At 46.4% G+C, this 19,359-nt stretch overlaps 1 protein-coding gene across 1 annotated transcript in view; it reads right to left on the minus strand.

Annotated features, from left to right (window-relative positions):
- LOC147640327 (zinc finger (C3HC4-type RING finger) family protein) overlaps positions 1–19,359 on the minus strand; it is a 105,246-nt gene that overhangs the window by 11,740 nt on the left and 74,147 nt on the right. The window contains exons 8-16 of the mRNA XM_086779232.1: positions 4,828–4,888; positions 4,509–4,689; positions 4,294–4,332; positions 4,134–4,195; positions 3,865–3,901; positions 1,937–1,986; positions 1,696–1,762; positions 1,413–1,479; positions 1,248–1,330 (exon numbers count right to left, since the gene is read on the minus strand). Coding sequence (XP_086635358.1) covers positions 1,248–1,330; positions 1,413–1,479; positions 1,696–1,762; positions 1,937–1,986; positions 3,865–3,901; positions 4,134–4,195; positions 4,294–4,332; positions 4,509–4,689; positions 4,828–4,888 — 647 coding nt within the window. The remainder of the gene's footprint in view (positions 1–1,247; positions 1,331–1,412; positions 1,480–1,695; positions 1,763–1,936; positions 1,987–3,864; positions 3,902–4,133; positions 4,196–4,293; positions 4,333–4,508; positions 4,690–4,827; positions 4,889–19,359) is intronic.

Consider the following 19,359-nt stretch of genomic DNA (forward strand, 5'->3'; position numbering starts at 1 on the left):
TGGATAGGACCTCTACCCATATCATTTCATGGGGCACTGTCGCTTGGGCCATGGAGGCTGCGATTTTCATGGCCTATGAGGAAGGTTTGGGGGCTAGCCCTTCAGGTCTCACCTTCGCATCTCGTCAGTACCAGTCCCGGCCCCATCTACTGATCATTAGACTCTGGGTTCATGCTAGAGATGGGAGATTTGTAGCAGCATTGCACCCTGGCACATCTGGAGAGCTCGTTGCAGCGAAGTCATCGAAGGCACCCACACTCTATGAGAGTCCATCATGAGCATTTGGCTTAACATCATTCATACCCTCCGCCGCCAATGGGGGAAGTTACACAGGGTGGCAATTCTAACCATATGCAGAAGCAATGGGAAGCCTTCTTGAGGCTCTGGCGACCTAGCCCTTTCCTCACAGATAGAGGTGGTGAGCCTACTTGGCACTACGGAGCCCGTGTGGTTATTCCCTCCCCCACCCCTTGTATGAGATAGCCTTCTCCTCATAGAGAAGGCTAACTGGAGGAGAAGTGCATCTTTCTCCCCCTCTTGTTCTTTGATCCTCGCCTATACATGGAGGCAAGTTTGCATCTAGCCCTTCAAGGTTGTATTTAGCCCTTCGAGGCTGTTTCAACTGGAGGAGACCTCTTGTTCTTTGATCCTCGCCTATACATGGAGACAAGTTTGCATCTAGCCCTTCAAGGTTGTATTTAGCCCTTCGAGGCTGTTTTTGTTAACTAATAGAAGGATCTTGTTTCCAGAAAAAAAAAAAAGATACCACAGATATACTGGAAAAAAAAAAGCTAAAAGGAAAGGAAAAACGACTATCACTAGTGTATACAGATGTGATGTCGCCATGTAACCCTGTACGGGAGAAACTAGCCATGATCAACTAGTAATGATGCCCTCCTCATCCAACGGATCTGATGGTCGAGAGAGTATTTGGCCTCTGTGATGGAAGCATATACGAGAGAGAGAAGGAAAGAAAGTTATATGATACGTCTTCAAAAGACCCAATGGGTCTATGAGACCAAAAGTGATACAATAGTGTCCGTGTAATCTCATCATGGTACAAAAGAAAACAAAGACTAGAGCTATGAGCTGGGAATGTCAAACCTGAGCCATATGATACAAAATGGGATCATCATCATCATACAGCCCATGGAGCTAACCCTCGATAGGAGGAGGGGGCCATCAAGGATATCAAAAGCATGGGGGGAGAGAGAGAGAGAGAGAGAGGAGAGAGAGAGTTTAGGTACCCAAAAGCTGTAGCGCTCGGGGTCGTTGGTGCCTGGCATTCCAACTGCCTCATTCAGCGTTTCTGCATGTCCGTTATGCCTATCTGAACATTTCAATGTTTGAAATGAGCCATGATGCAAGAGCCCTGTAATCTTGAACCAGAGAACGATGAAAAAGTAAGTCACCTCTTTCGGATGATTCCATGATCCAGGATCGAGCCAAATTAGCCGTTAATTCTGCTGTGGCCTGCAACTGTACCATTTTTTAAACATGGTAAGAGCAGATAAGGAGACTATACACCGTAAACCCCTTATGCTTTGCAGACCTCTTACAACAATTGACATGCTCACAATGGAGCAGCGTGCTGTGACTCATTTTTCAATTCTCTGCAAGACTTTCACCATAAGATAATTCCAACGAGCCAGGCTAGTAGCCATGGATAACTCTAAAAAGAAGTTTATCATGCACCTCTGTCAACGAAGATCCATCCTCAACAACAGCATCCGTAAGCCACATGACTTCAGCAACACGATACCTGAAAGACCACTAATTTGAGATGTTAACACCTCAATTATTAAAAGTTTGGATCATATGCACGTGATGTGCCCCATATTTGATCCTAAAGACAATGTATCAACTTTGCAATCCAAAATAGGTACTTAATTCTACCCAGATTCTATGTGTAACATCCAAGAAACAACGTGCATACCCATCTTGCTCCCAAGACTTGAGGATGCGGCATCGCCTTCGACCCTCCACCTACACATGAAGAACAGCATTAGAAACCTATAGACATTAACCGAGAACAACGCCTTACACACCATCGGTTCTCCTTGATAGAGCTCTTTTGTTCACCAACCCTACCAATCAGTCCTACCACGTCCCTAGTGATCCTCTTATGTGCAGTATAAGAGATCACTCCTATCTGTACTTTTCTTCATGAAGTGTGGCACCAAACCAATACCATTCTACTTCTGTGTCCTCAACAGTTATGACCAGAGGGCCTGCTACATTCACATGCTATTGAGTAATGGCACTTCCACTTGGCACAATCTCTGTCCAGTACGATCTTGGGCCGTGCTCATTTTAACATGAAATGTGGCTCATGGACAGTCCAAGGTAATTTCAAAATTGCAGCTCAAAAAACACCGAAACCTAGGGGATCCTACTGGCTCTGGATAAAAAATGTTTGGTACTAGAGCACTGTCATATCACCCACAAGCTCAAATGAAGCCACAAACCACCAGTAACTGCCACCGATAAAAATTCCACCAATTTTGTCAAATTAAATCTCGTGTTACTTGTCCTCTGCCCCCAGATTTTTCAAGTGTGTACAATCTCAACCTCAAGAGCTGCAGGCACAGCACATATCCCATTGCCCTGTGTACCCAACAGAGATGGCTTCAAGATACACAAAGCCCATACGCCTCCTAGAATAAGACCACTACAAAATGAGTCCTCCTTGGCACCTACCAAGAGTATGTCCATCAGATTAAAAATATCCTTAGAAAATGTGAAAGTTCCTCCTTCCACAGCCTACCAAGCCTAAAGAGCATGGTTTCAAACATACCTTAACTTTTTCATATCCAAAAAGCAAGGAAACCAGTAAGTCAACAAAACTACGAGTAGTCATTTAATGGAAAAGGTATAGGGGCCAATGCAGAGGCAGATGTCAATAATGGTTATTAGAGAATAGAGGAGGTTGGACTCAAATAGAGGAGGTTGGACTCAAATAAGCTACTCCATCTCTGTCCTTTCTTTACACTCATAGTTAACATTGAGAAGGCTAAGCACACGGGGAAAAATCGTTATCTTTTCCTTCATGGACTTCAGAAGGATTTTTGATATAGAGATTGAGGAAGTTAGAGGTTGCAGGGTGATGTAGAGAATTTAGGGTTGAGAGATTAGGTTTGATTGAGGGATTGTTTCTTTTTTGAGAATAGTAGTTCTATAGACTATATATTAATAGGAATTACAGGTTACAAGGACAAGTCAGTCCCAATCAGGACATTTGTCCCAATTGTTTTGCAGCCTCCAGGCATTCATCCTTTAGAATCTTTCTTTTCATCCATTTAGCCTGGTTCTCATCCACCTTGAGGAGATTTGGATGAAATTGTGTATCTAGAGATGCCTTCTCTGGACTATATATTGTACTTGGAGCACTTTTTTTGTAAGAAGTAACAAAGGATTACGTGTTTAATTCGAGTCTACTATCCTGATTGGCATTCTTTATTAGTGTAATTATTGTCATTATTCAACCAAGGCATTAACCATATGCTTCTCCTCTATGAGTAGGCTCTTTGCTTGTCAATTGCTTTCTACATTTTCATGATGGGCAAGATGAAAACATGCAGAATCTAGCCCACATGACATCCCCTTCCTTCCAGCATCAGAATCTCTCACCTTTTCACCCATTTACATTCATCTTAAACCTTTGACAATCAGCCTTTGATCCACACATCATACAATTTAGCATTGCCATTTAAGCTTCCTTTTTCTTTTTTAAGATATTGTAACTTACCCTAGCATTTAACACCTGGCACACTCTAAAGGGGCTGCAAAGCTAATTGGAGGCCCCATACATGTTCTTCACCAACAACCAGCAGACACAACGTTAATATTCCGGCCTGTAATTACCTCTAAGTAGAACCGCCCATCTGGAACAGGTTGGCATCTGCATTCACAATGCTGCTGCATTAGTAATTATGGAGCATTGCAAGAAGGCATGGAGATAAGAAAAAGGAAAATAATCCTCAACTTTCCAACTCAACATGGAGTTTTCTATACTTGTGGTTAATTAATGTCTTTTCCACTTATGACTTAGTGTCTCAAGACAGAAGAAAAGGCTTCAAAAGCTCCATAAGCATAACAATGAGCGAAACGTGAAAAACTGATGGAGGCCCTACTCCGTGATTTCCACCTCACAAGCCACTTCTGCAATAGTCCCTGTCTCTGGATCAATGCCCACCTGCAAGCACATCGTTTCACACAATACTTAACAAGAATACCAAAACCTCTCCAAAATTTAAGAAAACATAAAGAAATTGGATGAACAGGATGCCTAACCATGCCCATCCTGTGATTTCCTTCCATGACTCTCCTCACCTGCCAATGAGTCAAATACAACTTTGAGAGTGACTACGCACACGCATCCCCACCACCACGACACACATACATAAATATACATGTATATAACTAACCCAAAGACTAATTTTCTCAACAAATACGAACTCAAAGATTAAGCGAAGAATTTTACATTACAAGCTGGAAGCATACTATACCATAAGTCGATATCGAGGTTCAAATATATTCAAGCAACTCTTCTCAGTAGGAATTACAAAATCCATGACAAAAAATGGTAGAACCTGCTTCCCCTCACCCAAGACAAGAGTGTCTGTTTCCTCTTTCCTTGCTGCATATTCCTCTGGGAAATTCTTTTCTATGATATTTCTTAAAGTCACACTGAGATGAATAAAACAGGAAAAGTTTGTCATTTATCCCCTACTGTATAACCAAAAACTTCGTATATCTTGCTGTGAAATTTCCAAGCAAAGACCACCCTTTCTTTATAAGCAACACCAAAATAATTGATGTGTGCACCTTACAGGGTAAGTCTTTGGGCTCAACAACAGCACAACTCTGCATATTGGGCATTTATTGCCTGCATCAAAAGTCTACACTGTAACATCTCTCTCTCTCTCTCTCTCTCTCTCTCTCTCTCTCTCTCTCTCTCCCCCCCCATGTTTTTATGTTCTTAGTATTCCATGATGAGTTTCCATGGACAGTTTTGTATCACCCCAGTGAGATAGCTATATTTTTGTTTTCTTTCTGTTTTATTTTCCATTCCATGATGAGATATGCCATGGACATTATTGTATCACTTTGGTCTCATAGGCCCATTGGGTCTTTACTAGACGCTTGATATATCTTTCTTTCTTTCTTTCTGTGCTTCCATGTCCACAGTCTAGAAATGGAAATTTGTAACACATGATAGATCTCTCTCTCTCTCTCTCTCTCTCTCTCTCTCTCTCTCTCTCTCTAGGCTCACGTGGGTACAATGAGGATAAGAAGAGGAGTCAGACATCATTGTACCCACATGAGCCCATGATGTATCTGTATCTTGTATTCACATGTTAAAAGAGCATAGATAGCTAATTTTCTTTCTTTTCTTTTCAGTTTTCCATGACTTAGTATTCTCATGGATTTATTACACTACTTTTTGGTCTCATAGACCCATTGGATCTTTTGAAGACATTAATATTCTCTCTACCATGTACACAACCATCCACACCCTGTCTCACTACCCAAACCTCACCCCACCTCATCTGCCGTCTTAATTGTCTCTAATGTCACTACAGCTATGCACAAACTCCGAAATGGGTGTGCCCACTACTGGCAGAGCATATTGCACATGCATGTGACACCCTTGCCCCTTCGTTGGCACACATGTTCAACAGAGCTTTATGGTATGGTTTCCCACTATCCTGGTTCACAAACACCATGGACACCATCCTCAAAGATGGAACCCATCAGATACTAGAACTATCATGACTGGTCACACACTGGCCAAGCTTTATGGATCGGAGCTAGAGTCAGAGCTTATCTTCATCACACAAATGCATGGATACAGGGCCACAGAGGAGGGCCCAGCCTCTGGGCACCTCACAGTTAAAGCATTACTACCTCCTTTCAGGTACAAGATGGCAACACCAGTCGACCCGCAGAGAGGTATCTTAGCCCGTAGACCCACCCAGGCGGACGAGCCACCCAACCATGCCGATCCACGACCCACCTCAACAACCTGGAGTCACCTAAAACTGGTACAACGCATCTGCAACCACGATCTCTTGGCCGAACTTCACCACTCTAGGTCCCTTTTTGCTGAAGTGAATCTCCCAACAATTCTCTTTCTTGCTGCCCATCACAATACTGGCCCGGTCTTCCTTGGCCGGCTTGGAGTAAGATTGAGAAGGGGAAAAACAGGGGAGTCTTGGCCCAAGGTTGGATGACCTAGGGCAGATCCCTTGTGATTATCCACACTGACAAGCCATTTGTTTAGTATTGTGATCATAATTTGCAAGTGTATTTGGAAATCTAACATTAAGGGTCCTAAAAGCTTATATAACTCCTTGTTAATAAATCATTATCAAGGGTTTTTTTTTGTGTGTGTGTGTGTGTGTGTTTTGAGAGAGGGGGGGAGGTCACCTTGCTATGGCCCTAATGTGTCTACAAACTTTCATGCTTTACTCTATGCCATTGCGAATGTTGTTGATGTCATTTCATTAGTCCAGAGATTTGGTTCAAGATCCCCACTCCCATGGTAGAGGTGATGATCGCTTCCAGATCTCACTCTGTACGACATGGATGCCCCTTAGCCCCCCTGTTATATCTCATTGTTGTCGAGACTATGAGCATTTTTCTTCGCTCCAATGTTGAGTTTCTAGTTTGAGTCTGCCCTTGCGCAATGAGTATGAGCTTTTGGACTTTGAGCTTGCTGATGATACTACTATGTTTCACAAGGCCTGACACATGTTTATGTTCCTTTCGGATTGAGTTTTTCTTGGCTACAAAGGCTCTTGTTAATTGGCATAAGTCTGTTGGCTTTTGGATTAGTGCCTCCCAAAGAGTCAATTGGGGTGCAAAGCTTGGGTTTTACTTGGATTGACAAAGGTTGTATTGCCAGTTTGAGGCGTCATGTTGGGGTCGATATTTCTAGTATCTTCCTGTTTGTAATCGAGTCCCTTCAACGAAAAGAATCTTTAGGTTCATTTTCTACTTCGGGGGGAGGTGGGGTCCGATCAATATTTCGCCTGCACAACAATTTGCACCAGTACTTATGAGCATTAGGAAGCAACTACTTCATTGGAGTTCTAGGAGATTGGATCTAGCCCATAGTTACACCCAGTTCGCTCACCGCCGCCAGAGTTCGATTCGGTACGGTTTAATTCGATCTGGTACGGTTTAGTTCGATCCGGATCTCAAGCAGGCGACCGTTTTTTTTTCCTGGCCGTTTTTGGACCGTTTTGTTCGCCGTTTGTTGGGCGTTTTTTGGGGCTGTTCATTTCTTAGCTCTTGCTTGCCCATGAGAAGAACGAGGGGAAGTCGGGGGCATGGAAGTGGACTTGCAAGTATTGTGGCAAGGCCTACACTAGTAGTGCCACTAGGCTTCTTGCACATCTCTCCAAGATGGGGAGGCAAATTGCACCTTGCAAGATAATCCCTCAAGACATTTCCGAAAGTCATCCCGCTGGAAAGGGATACATCCTCTTCATCCTTCTCCGCATCCTTCTCCTCCTTCACCAACTCCAACCCCTCATCAAAGAGACCAAGCGAGTTTGAGTTTCCACAAAAGGCAAGCCACTCTTGGAGGCTCCATTTCCGAAAGTCACCCCGCTGGAAAGGGATACATCCTCTTTATCCTTCTCCGCATCCTTCTCCTCCTTCACCAACTCCAACCCCTCATCAAAGAGACCAAGCGAGTTTTAGTTTCCACAAAAGGCAAGCCACTCTTGGAGGCTCCATTGGAGCAAATGTGGTCTCTCTATCTTGGGTCTGAGCAAAGCAACAAGACGCAAATGTGGAGATTGCACGCACGGTCATTGAGTGCAATCTCGCATTTCGTGTCCTTAAAACTTCTCAATGGCAAAGGATGGTGAGGGCCATTGTCGAAGTAGGACCATGCCATGGCTCTTGGCATGGTATCACCTACAACAACATGTGCACGAAGACACTTGATGAAGAAAAGGAGAGAATCAATAAGACCCTCGAGCCCGTCCAAGCGGGATGGGTGAAGTATAGGTGTTCCATCCTCTTTGACGGATGGACCGATAGAAAGAAGAGAGGCATCCTCAACATTCTAGTATCTTGTCCTCTTGGCATGTACTTCTTGCGGGCCGTGAATGCCGAAAAGGCGGGGAAGAAAACATCGGGCGAGATCATCTATCGCCACATTCGACAAGCCATAATCGAGGTGAGATACAATTTTAATTTTTTGAGTTTGAAGCTTGAAAGTTTAGACTTTGCCTTTTACTCAACTTTCAAGTCTTATTTATTTTCCTTTTTCATGCATCCATCATCCTTGAAGGTTGGCCCCGAAAATGTGGTTCAAGTGGTTACCGACAATGCGTCCAATTGCCGCAAGATGGGTCGCTTGCTTGAGGAGGAGTTGAACTCCATAGTATGGACTCCTTGTGTGCCTCTCACTGCCTTGACTTGCTTATGGAGGACATAGGCAAGTTAGTGTGGGTGGAGAGTGTGGTGACACAAGCCACTCAAATTGTCACTTTTTTCAGTCAAAAAGTCAAGGCCCTTGCTATTTTCCACCATCACAGTGACTTGGAGATAAAGAAGCCATCCTCGACATGCTTTGCCTACATGTGGCTTCTTCTAGAGTGCTTTTATGATGTCATGCCTAAGGTCCAAGTAACAGTGGTTTCACCAGAGTAGCAGGAATGTATACAAGGTGAGATACCTTCGCGTGTCGATGAGACAAGAGCCATTCAACGGCTATGCTAGAGAGAGGAGTTTTGGTGCCAGGTCCGTGCCCTAGTCATTGCGGTTACTCCCTGTATAGGGTTTTACGCATGACAGACATGGAGGGGACTACTATGGGACTCCTCACTCACTTTATGAGAGAAGCCATTGCCGAGATTACCCGCACCACAGTCCTCAATGAGCTTGATCTCAGAGTATATGCTAGCAAGGTAAATAAGATTCAAGAATAAATACTAAACTAAAATAGACTGTTGAATCTAAATACTTGTTCTTTCGTTTTTCTCGTATAAGATGTTCTTTGTTTATTTTAAAATTCATAGTGATCCCCTTTTGCTACTCCTCGACACGATGCTATCTTAGCACTCGTGGAGAAGAGATGGAAGTGGATGAAGAGGCCTATCCATGGCCTTGCTGCTTTGTTGCATCCTGCCTACAAAGCACTCTCACTTTTCACTGATCAAGAGTTGTAGCTAGGGATGCTTTCTTACCGAAAGCATTACCCGACGATGAGAATGGGCAATTTCAGTTCTTACAGGAGCTCATCAACTGTAATGATTAGAGGGACTCTACATTCGCCAATGCCGTATGTTGGAGGAGGGATTCGATGGTGACGCCTCTCTTTTGGTGGGAGTCATTTGCTTACCAACATCCTCACCTACAAAGAGTGGCTTTGAGGATTCTAGCGCAGGTAACCACTAACCACTTGGCACCAAGGTACTAAATTATGTGTAGATACTAGAATCCTGAACATTGTTTATTTTTATTGTGGAATAGGATTGCTCTTTGATATAATGTGCAGCGGAAGAAGGGAAAGTGGAAACACACGCGAGAGAGTGAGAGAGAGAGATGGAGAGGAAACACAGGTGAGAACCTACTCTGAATATCATCATCCAAAGGAATACATGTCCCAAGTAAGAGGGGAGAAAACCTTGTATGTGAGGGACTGCAGCAAACAATGCTAAGCAAGCAGTGAAGAATGAGAGAGGCAAGCCAGCTATATATATGCCCATATGAAGGCTTTGTCCGGGCACCCCAAATGTGAATCATTTAATATTTATTTTGCTCAGCAACCACCATGCCCACACTTGTGCTGTTCCATTTTCACAAGGTCATGACATCCTATGCATGTGTCGAGTGAAGGAAGCCTGGCATTCCGGACAGTGAATTTGAAAAAAGGAAGGCTTTTCAAAGGATCGAAGGCATCAATCCACTCCCACTCTCCTGGATCCCACTAAAGATATCTGATAGGACTGCCACCACATAACCACAAACACCAAGAGCCATGAGTCACTATCAGAGGAGAAGGGTCAATGAACCAGTGCTTCCCCGAGCGACCAACAATCCTCACTGGACTAAGCCTAGTATCTGCGATGATCTCCTCCATACTACATCTCCTCAATCTCCCACCAAGCATGATAGAATAAATGAGGCAATCTGTATCCTCCTGGCCCAAGAGAGCAATGACCTGCAGAGGTATGCCTATCCTCAAAAAAACTCCCAACCAACACGGATGATAGTCTCCATAAAAGATCCCAGAAAGCCACTCATGCGGAATAGCTGCATCAATCTGATCAATACGAATGCGCGAGCACCTAAGATGCTGAATGGATGCAACTCTCCGATCCTCCGGAAGACTCTTAAAGGTCTTCCAAGCAAGAACTGTGTATGCGCATCTCTTCCATCCTGACCATTGCATATAATGAGATGCACCAAGTGGCCGACTAGCCTCATCCCTAATGAACTCGTTCCACATAATAGGTTGTTGGTCAGCCTCCTCCAAAGACCTAGGAAGCCTTTGTCGCAAAAAATATCTCATGCTTCTCCATGTTCTAACAATGGCTGCAATAAGGGGGGAAGATGGTGCCCTAATATCAGTCTCTGTGAACAAAAAACGTGTGCTAGGCATCCAATCTCTCTCGACCTTGGGTGTACATCCGGAAATCTGAGACAAGAAAAAATCCTTCCAAGGCTCATAACTGTGAGCCAAGCTATACTGGCACGAGTGTCTGAGGTGCCATCCAAACCCGACCAAAGAAAATTACGGATCAATCTCCGCAATTGGCCAATGCACGCACAAGAGAAGCACCAACGAGAGGTAATAAACCAAGCTAAGGCAAGCAAAACCTGATTAGCCACCAAAGCTCTGGAGACTAAATCTAATCTCTTGGAACTCCAATGGAGGAGCTTCTTCCAGATACTCATAAGTACCGGAGCAAACTGCTCTGCAAGAGAAATATCAATCCCAACTTGGCATCCCAAATATCTAGCAGTGCATCCTCTACTGATCCAAGTAAAACCAAGCTCTGCACCCCAATCAACTCTCGATGAATCACTAACCCAAAAACCAACAGATTTGTGGCAATTAATGAGTGCCCATGCTGCCAAACAGAACTCCTCTAGTGCTACCCGGAAGGAACAAAAGCATATATGTGAAGCCTCCAAAAACAGGGCTGTGTCATCAGCTAACTCAAAGTCAACCAATGTCTCTTGACTACGAAGAGGCAACCTCAATCCCGAAATACCAGTAGTGGAGCGGAGGAAGATGCTCATGGCCATTGCAACTATAATATATAATAATGGGGCTAAAGGGCAGCCCTGTCGTACTGAGTGAGAAATCTGAAACCACTCTCCTCTATCACCGCAAGCAAAAACTCTATTGTGGGCATCACGATACATGCATTAAACTCCCTTGATCCATATCTGAGAGAAGCCCATATGGCTAAGAGTATCCTCAAGGAAGTCCCAATCCACTCTATCATAGGCCTTCTCAAAATCCAAGAGCAGAATGGCTAAGAGTTGATCGCTCGCTTTAGCCCATTCGACGGCCTCCCAAAACGAGAAAATGTTATCAAAGATGCTCCTGTCGTGTAAGAATCCATTCTGAGTATCATGAATAACATCCTACAAAGTTGGCTGCAATCTGATGCAGCAATGCCTTTCAAGCATACGACAAGATAGCTCTGCATCTAAAAACAAATGATCAGGGATGCGTACATGGGGTGTTAATCCATGGCAATTCGGATCTCTAATACATAAAACCACCGGGCAATGATCCGATTTGGAGGTGCCTGTAGCAATAAAAGTATATGTCGCAATAAAAGTATGTCCACCTCTGTCAAGCACCCAATCATCCACATAAAATCTGTCTAACCGTGCATAGATACATCCTGCATCTCTTCTCCTGTTAGACCATGAATAAAGAAGAGTGGATGGACTCCTCAAAACATCATCCTCATGCCAACAATCTCTACCATGAATGGAGAGTATAAACCTCTCCCAAGACGCTCTTTCAAGAGGATGCACCAAGTCCTCATGTCCACCTCTTTTATCCGTTGGCATCTCAACCATGTTAAAATCCACCAATAATCCAATGGTCGGCAAGAGGCATCAATGTAGTGAGAGATTTCCAAAAGGCAATCCTCTCACCTCTATGGTTAGGAGCATAGAGGTTGAGAATACCAATGCATGTAGTACCCTACATAAGAAGGATCCAATGCGCTCTCGCAGGCAAAATGACACCATGTCCAATGATGCAAGGCAAGATCAAAGCTGAAACAAAGATACAAACCCCACCCTTAGTACCAACAGCCGGTGACTAAAAGGTGTGTCCCGAGAGAAGCTTGCCTGATCTCCCACACTGACTAGCATCCAGTTTATGCTCTTGCAAGAGCAATATATCCATAGGTCCACCTGTGACTTCCGTCGACGCAGAAAAAAACCCCCAAGACCCTGAATGTTCCAAGAGACAATCCTCATAAGGACTCAGAGTAGGAACGACCAGATCTCATGGTCGACGAAGGACCCCCCTTTAGAGGCGGAAGTACGTCTCGCATTGGTAAGGGAGGGAAAATCTAACGATGTAAACCTTACCTCTCTCTCCCACTCCGGGGAAAAGCCAAGGCTAGTCCTCAGAACTGGAGAGGTACCATGACAATGCGAATGCGCAACATCATCCTCAAGGGTACAATCATCCTGTAACTGTAATGCAGCATCCTCCTGTGAGGGATCCAGATCATGTGCCTACAAGGCCACATATTCCGAAGAAGGATTACCATCCTGTGAGCCAAGAGCTGCATAGGGGTTGGGGTGCTCCACAAGGGGTGTTGGTGAAGGGGCAGGTATGGGGTCCGAGGGTGCCTGCCATGCCTAACCACAACCCAACGCTGTGTGGTCTGCTGTGGCAAAGGAACAGCTAGAGTCTCGACATCTGTAGAAGGCCTCTGATGGGCACGACCACGCCGCCTCCTAGCATGGCCCCTCGATCTGGGACAATCTCTAGCAATGTGACCCTGTTGACAACAAATCCTACACTGGTCAGGTCTGCCTGCAATCTCCATCCTCTAGCAGAAATGAGATCCGTCAGGTCTCTGAAGCATAACATGATCATCAGTAATCGATGGATCAGGAACAAGCACAAGGACCTGGGGTACACCATCAAGAGTGGCGATAACGGCCGCGGAAGCTGATGCGGGAGAGCTCCAGAGGATTGGTACCTTTGGAACCTGGACAAAGGATGCCCTTATGGAAGCTAAAAGCTTCCAATAGGACCTAGGAAGAGCAGGGAACCGCAGTGAGACCGGGGTAAGGCGTTGATCCTCCACCACTGGATCAAAGCCCACCTGGTACTGAAAGAAAAAAATCTTCCTAGGACCAAGAGGAAAGGGGCTGCCAGCCAAAGCCTGAGAAGTAGCTTCTGAAGAATGAAAGTCCACCTGAAGAAGCCTTGACCAAGCAAACGAGTATCCTGAAAATGCACAATTAGCTCCGTGCTCTCTGGCAACTAGCCATACAAGGAAAGAAGAGCCAAACAACAATCCCACTAACACGGCCACAGAACAGTAGGCGACAACATGCCCACAGCCAGAGGCGCGTACAACAGCATCCCACGTGCACTTCTTATCCTGCAGACCTGCGAGTCGCCTAAGCGAGAGAGAGAGAGAGAGAGAGAGAGAGAGAGAGAGAGAGAGAGAAATTCAGTTTTTGTGATCGCCAAGATGATGCGCCACACCACTACACGCCACCACCATGAATCTCTGCCACCCTTTGCTTTATAACCAGGATGCGATTCAAATCGCTTTTCTCCAGAAAGCCAAAAGAAAATAACAAAAATGCATCCTTACTAAAATAATATTATTATATCATCAAAGGTTTTAACACCTTATAAACTCAAAATCCCCTTCACACTTAGGCTGGCCCACATGGGTTTCTTTTTCATATCCAAATGGATGCCATTCACACTGTCCATCCCGTGCCCATGCCCACCTGCTTGTTGTCTAGAGAAAAACACAGGGTCATAACACTCGTCTTGTGAAAAATTCATGATTCTCCAGGCCAATGGGGGTGACGAGAGATTGGCTACGGGCAGAAGAAGCCATAAGACCAATCAAGAAAAGTGGGCAGCCGACTTGAATCCAAATAAAAATGCTGCTGAAAAAAGCCGGGAGTAGAGGAAGGGGGGCAGAGGCGGGAGCTGAGGAGCGGGAGTGAAGAGCGGGAGCAGCTGGGGAAGAAAGGTCAATGGGGCAGGCGGGGACTGTAGATGGGCAGGGGGGCGGGCAGCAAGGGGGCAAGTGGGGGCAGCAGATGGGGAGGCGGGGGCAGCAAAAGGGGCTGGCGGGGATTGAAGTGAGGCAGGCAAAGGGCAACAGAGGGGCTGGCGGGGGCAGTAGAAGGGCAGGCAGGGGCTGAAGAAAGACAAGCGAAGGCAACAGAGGGGCAGGCGGGGGGTTGCAGATGGGCAGGTGAGGGCAGCAAATGGGCAAGCGAAGGCAACAGAGGGCAAGCGGGAGCAATAGAGGAGCAGGCGGAAGTAACATAACAGGCGGGGGCAAAAGAGGGACAGACGGGGGCAGCAGCGCAAGTTCACCTTCAACACGCCGCCACATTCTAAATTTTTATGTTTTGGGTAAGTTGTAAGTTGTAACTTGTAACTTGTAACTTCTCTAAGTTTTGCATCTATATTTATATTTTTAAGTATTTTTTAATGGACCGTACCTCCACCGTATTTTTATTTTCAAAATTTAGCGGTGTGTTCCGAGACCGTATTTGAACATACCGTACGGAATCGAACTTTTCGTGCCTGACAACTATGATCTAGCCTCAAGAGCTTTGGTGGTTAAGTAAGTACTACTTGCCTTAGCTTGGTTCATTGCCTCTTGCTGGTACTTCTCTCGTGGATGCCTTGGCCAGCTGTGGAGATTGGTCCATAACTTTCTTTGGCCAAGTTTGGATGGTTCACTAGACACTCGGGCCAGAGTGGCTTGGGAGACTGTTATATGTCCCACACGAAGGGGGGCTGAATATTGTAGATCCTGCTGGAGACAACACACGTTCTCTTGCCATTTATCATTGTATGGGCTCCAATGTCAAAGGAGAAATATGTAGATGTAGTGTGTAACTACGTGTGAACACTCCCTATGAGTGTATTAGTGTGCGTTTGTGTATGAATAGCCTCTTAGGCGTGGATTTGATATTGTGCAAGACTCAAGTGTGTGTGCAATTGTGTAGAAAATAACCTTAGGGAGACTTGGTCTAGATTTGATTCAGTCAAAAGATAAGGCTAAAAGCCCTATAAATGCATGTATTTGGTAGAGGTTTTATCAATCAATAATATACTCATTGAATCGTGCAATTGTTCTCTCTTGAAGCATTGTTACAACTCTCTCTCTCTCTCCTCTCTCTCTCTCTCTCTCTCCACACAGTAGCTATGCATCTCTTCAAACCACCATAGCTGCACCTGTGCCTTAACCTTGATTACAACAATTTGGTATTAGAGCTATGCACGCCAACTTCAACACTCTTGCCTCTCCAGGGGCTCCTCGGCGTTTAATACTCCCTGCTCTCCTAATGAGCCGTCGCCTCATGTTCAATGCCACCACGTCATCTCTACTAACATCGGTGCTGGCCACATCTACTCCATGCATCTAAGCCTCCTCTGCTTCACGCATCCAAGCCCACGTCGGCTAGCCTCTTGCTGTCATCCTACCGTTAGCAACGACCACCATGCAACTAATTGTGGTAATCAGGGTTAAGGCACATGTGCAACCCGTACAGGAATTTACCGTACCGTATGAAATTTTGGAATATGATATAGTAAAGTACGGTTTTTTTTTAAAAAAACACTTATAAATTTATAGATTTTGGCACAAACTTTGGCACTCATATAGCAGGAGCCAGATCTCTCACTTCTTTTGGTTATTCTTATACAGTGGTCTTTCCACTAATCAATGGAGGGCTATTTTTGGAGTAGACCCCGCCTACCCCAAATGCCAAGTAGCTTTTGAGACAATGCAACATTGTGTTTGGGGGTGTAGAGCTGCTCAAAGGATTTGGAGCTCTATAGCTCAATTTCTGTGTAGATTGAGGAGAGAGACCATTTATGTTACTTGGGGCTCTATTGCCTGGCTCACTAAGTCTCGTACACAAATTTTGAGGGCACGGATCAGGACACTACCATAATGATATGCAGAGGTGTGGCCCAATGCTGCAGGCTTCAAGATATTCCTCATACCGAGTATAGACCACCTTTGCAGAGGATTGATACTTGGGACCTCATTGCCACTATCACAACTTGGCAGATTTGGAGGACTAGATGCACAAAGCTATTGAGGGCACACTCAGATATACGACACTCCCTGCATTTGTTCTTTATGGGAAGATATTATTCACTCTTATGGCCACATGGGCTCGTATACAGGGACCTTCTAGATCTGCACATGCAAAACGCACTGTTTTCATGAGGGAATGGGATCAAGGGATTTTTTTCTCAACGACCCCCACAAGACTTACTTGGCACCTTTTTGCCCCATATTGGTTGAGATCAACCTACATTTTGGGATGAGGTTTTGTTTTGCTCCGGCTGCCAGCCGTGATTTTGTAAGGTTTTTTTTTTTCCGAGAAAAGATCCTTTCATTAGTTATATAAAAACGCCCGTAGGGCTACAAAAGATCTCGCCTGCTCCTAAGAGAGAGAGAGCAGCGAATACATCATGGCAGCCCGGGAGACTCTCCCTAGGTGCTGCAAAATACAAGCATCAGTACAAAGAACTGAGCGGCTAAATCATACAATAGGGGGGGGGGGAAAGCCAATCAGGTGGCCTGTAGTGCCAGCGGGGGGATCCCGTGTGTAAGGTGTAGAAAGGGCCACAGCGCCAAGTGGTGTGAAAGGCCTGGCGCCGTTTGATCGCCTCATCCGAGTCTCCCCGGATGCGGTCATACTGTCCTCATCGCAGGGTGTGAATCAACTCCTGCCAAATCCCCCGTACAGTCTCTGCTGGTGGCTCCAATCTCCCCTCAAAGGCCGCAAAGCACCGGGCCCTCCAGGTGAACCAGATGGTGAGGCTGCTGAGGAGCTCCCATCGTAAATCCCTCTCCTGTGTCCAGCTAGCGGACGAGAAATCCGGTGCCGGAACCAGGCGAGGCTGGCCCCTAATAAATCTGATGGCCTGACTGCCCTGCTCCATCTCATAGCCCATAGCAGGCCCTAACGAAGTCGACCAAGCAGCGGCACCCCACGTAAACATACCCTCTGGAGAGAGGGGGGCCAGAATACGCAGCATCCGCAGCCAAATCTGCTGTGCCTGAGGGCAGTCCCAAAGGCAATGTCTCTGGGTCTCCAGAGGGTGGCCGCATCGGACGCAGGCCGCCGGAAGACCGCTGTAAACAAGCCAAGTACCAACTGCTGAGCCCCTGTGGGCGACCACTGAAAAGCCGAGATCCTGCGGGCCTGCCGACTAGCCCAGAGCCGAGCCTAGAAATCCTCAAGGAACTCCTCTGAGAGTCCCTGTAGTCGCCAATGCCCCGCTGCCGCTGGAGAAACCGTCCTCCTCGCCGTCAAAATATGCCGCTCCAGCCGAACAGTATACTGGAAAAAAGTGATCTCTGTGGCCTCAAGGGATGCATAAGGATCATGCCACTCGTACTCCCTGGGGTCCCACTGTAGCCGGGCCAAGGGGCGCGCTGCATATGCCCATATGCGCCAATCCGGGAGCACATCAGCAGGGTCGGGGTCAATATGCCACTTCCGAGAAGCGGCGGGCACTACCCGAATCCTCTGAAAGGTGCACTCTGCAACCAAGGCGACTCCACCTCCACTCTCTGGAGTCTGCCCTCATCTTGAATCTCATAGTAGAGGCATCTGCCATCCTCAGTGCCAGCTCTGACAGCAATCAGGATCTCCAACTGTGTAAAGGCTCCCATCCACCGTGGGGCCACTGGCTCGAGAGGCGTGAACCACTCCTCTGTGAGTGCCTCCTGTATATCATCCCTCATAATCAACCCCCCTCTGAAGTGACTTAGCCTCTCCACCTGGATCTCCTCTGGTAGACTGCAGAAAGCCTGCCAGTCTCCAAAACTACGAGCTGGGCCTGCCGCTAAAGGTCCCCAGGCTAGACGAGGCCGAGAACCCAGCATATGACCCTGCTCCGTGCGAACCGCTGGGCTCCAGATGAGCGGCTGTCTGGCCCGCTCCTCAACACAAGAAGGAGGCCGCTGAGAGAGCCCCGGTCTTAGCAGCTCCCAAGCTCTCGGGATACTCAAAGCAAATCTGTCCTCCCATCCTCTACTGAGGCCTGTCCTCCTCATCTCTATGAAGATCCAGCGAATCTCTGGTGCCCAAGTATTCCCTGCTGGGGGCGCCTGAGCCTGCAGTCGCTGCAAGAGGAGCTCTTTCCAAGGCTCAGCGCCTGGAAGCAACCCCCGAACAATAAGCTTCCCCAATAAGGCTCTACTCTGATCGACTGGATCTATAATGCCCAAACCGCCCTGAGCCAGCGGAAGTGTAATAACTGCCCATGCAACCTTTGCCCGAGCTGGCTGACCGTCCCTCCTGGGCCACAAAAAGTTCCTGATCAGCCTCTGTACCTGGCTGATGCAAGAGCTCGAGAAAATCCAGCAAGACGTAATGTACCACATGGTCGCTAATAGCACCTGATTTGCCACCACCACCCTCCCAGCCAAGGATAGTCGAGCTGTACTCCAATACAATAGCTTCTTCCGAATGCTCAGAAGAAGCGGGGCAATCTGCTGCTCAGGTGACAAATCAAGGCCAATCTGGCATCCCAAATACCGCACTGCTGTGCCTGGAGGAATCCATCTAAAACCGGGGTCCGGGCTCCATGCCGGAGTGGGAGCACTACTGATCCAAAAGGCCACTGTCTTGCGCCAATTGATCAGTGCTCCCGAAGTTGCACTAAAAACCTGGAGCGACTGCTCAGCCCGAATAAGATTGGCCTCATGGCCATACAAAAATAAGCCTGTGTCGTCTGCAAACTCAGCATCAAGCAGGTCCTCCCCTCGGACTGGGAGCTGCAGTCCTCTCAAACCAACCTCTTCTGCCGTCAAATACATACTCATAGCCTCCGCAAAGAAGAGAAAAAGAAAAGGGGCGAGAGGACACCCCTGACGGACTGATCTGGTCAGCTCAAAACTCGGCCGTGATTTTGTAAGGTTTATTCATACTTCATAGAAATAGAAGTCTCCTTTTTGCCAAAAAAAAAAAGAGAGGATCCACACTCACAGGTTTCATCCGTGGTGTTTTGGTGGTGGGTTGGTCATATGTGGCTAGTGGTTGTATTGTTTGGGTTTGTCAAGTAGCACTAATGAGTCTTCCTAGTCTAAGTGTGACTCCCGAGTGTATACC

This window comes from Cibotium barometz, chromosome 3, assembly GCF_041138505.1.
Source record: "Cibotium barometz isolate CiBa-2024 chromosome 3, ASM4113850v1, whole genome shotgun sequence".
NCBI lineage: Eukaryota > Viridiplantae > Streptophyta > Polypodiopsida > Cyatheales > Cibotiaceae > Cibotium > Cibotium barometz.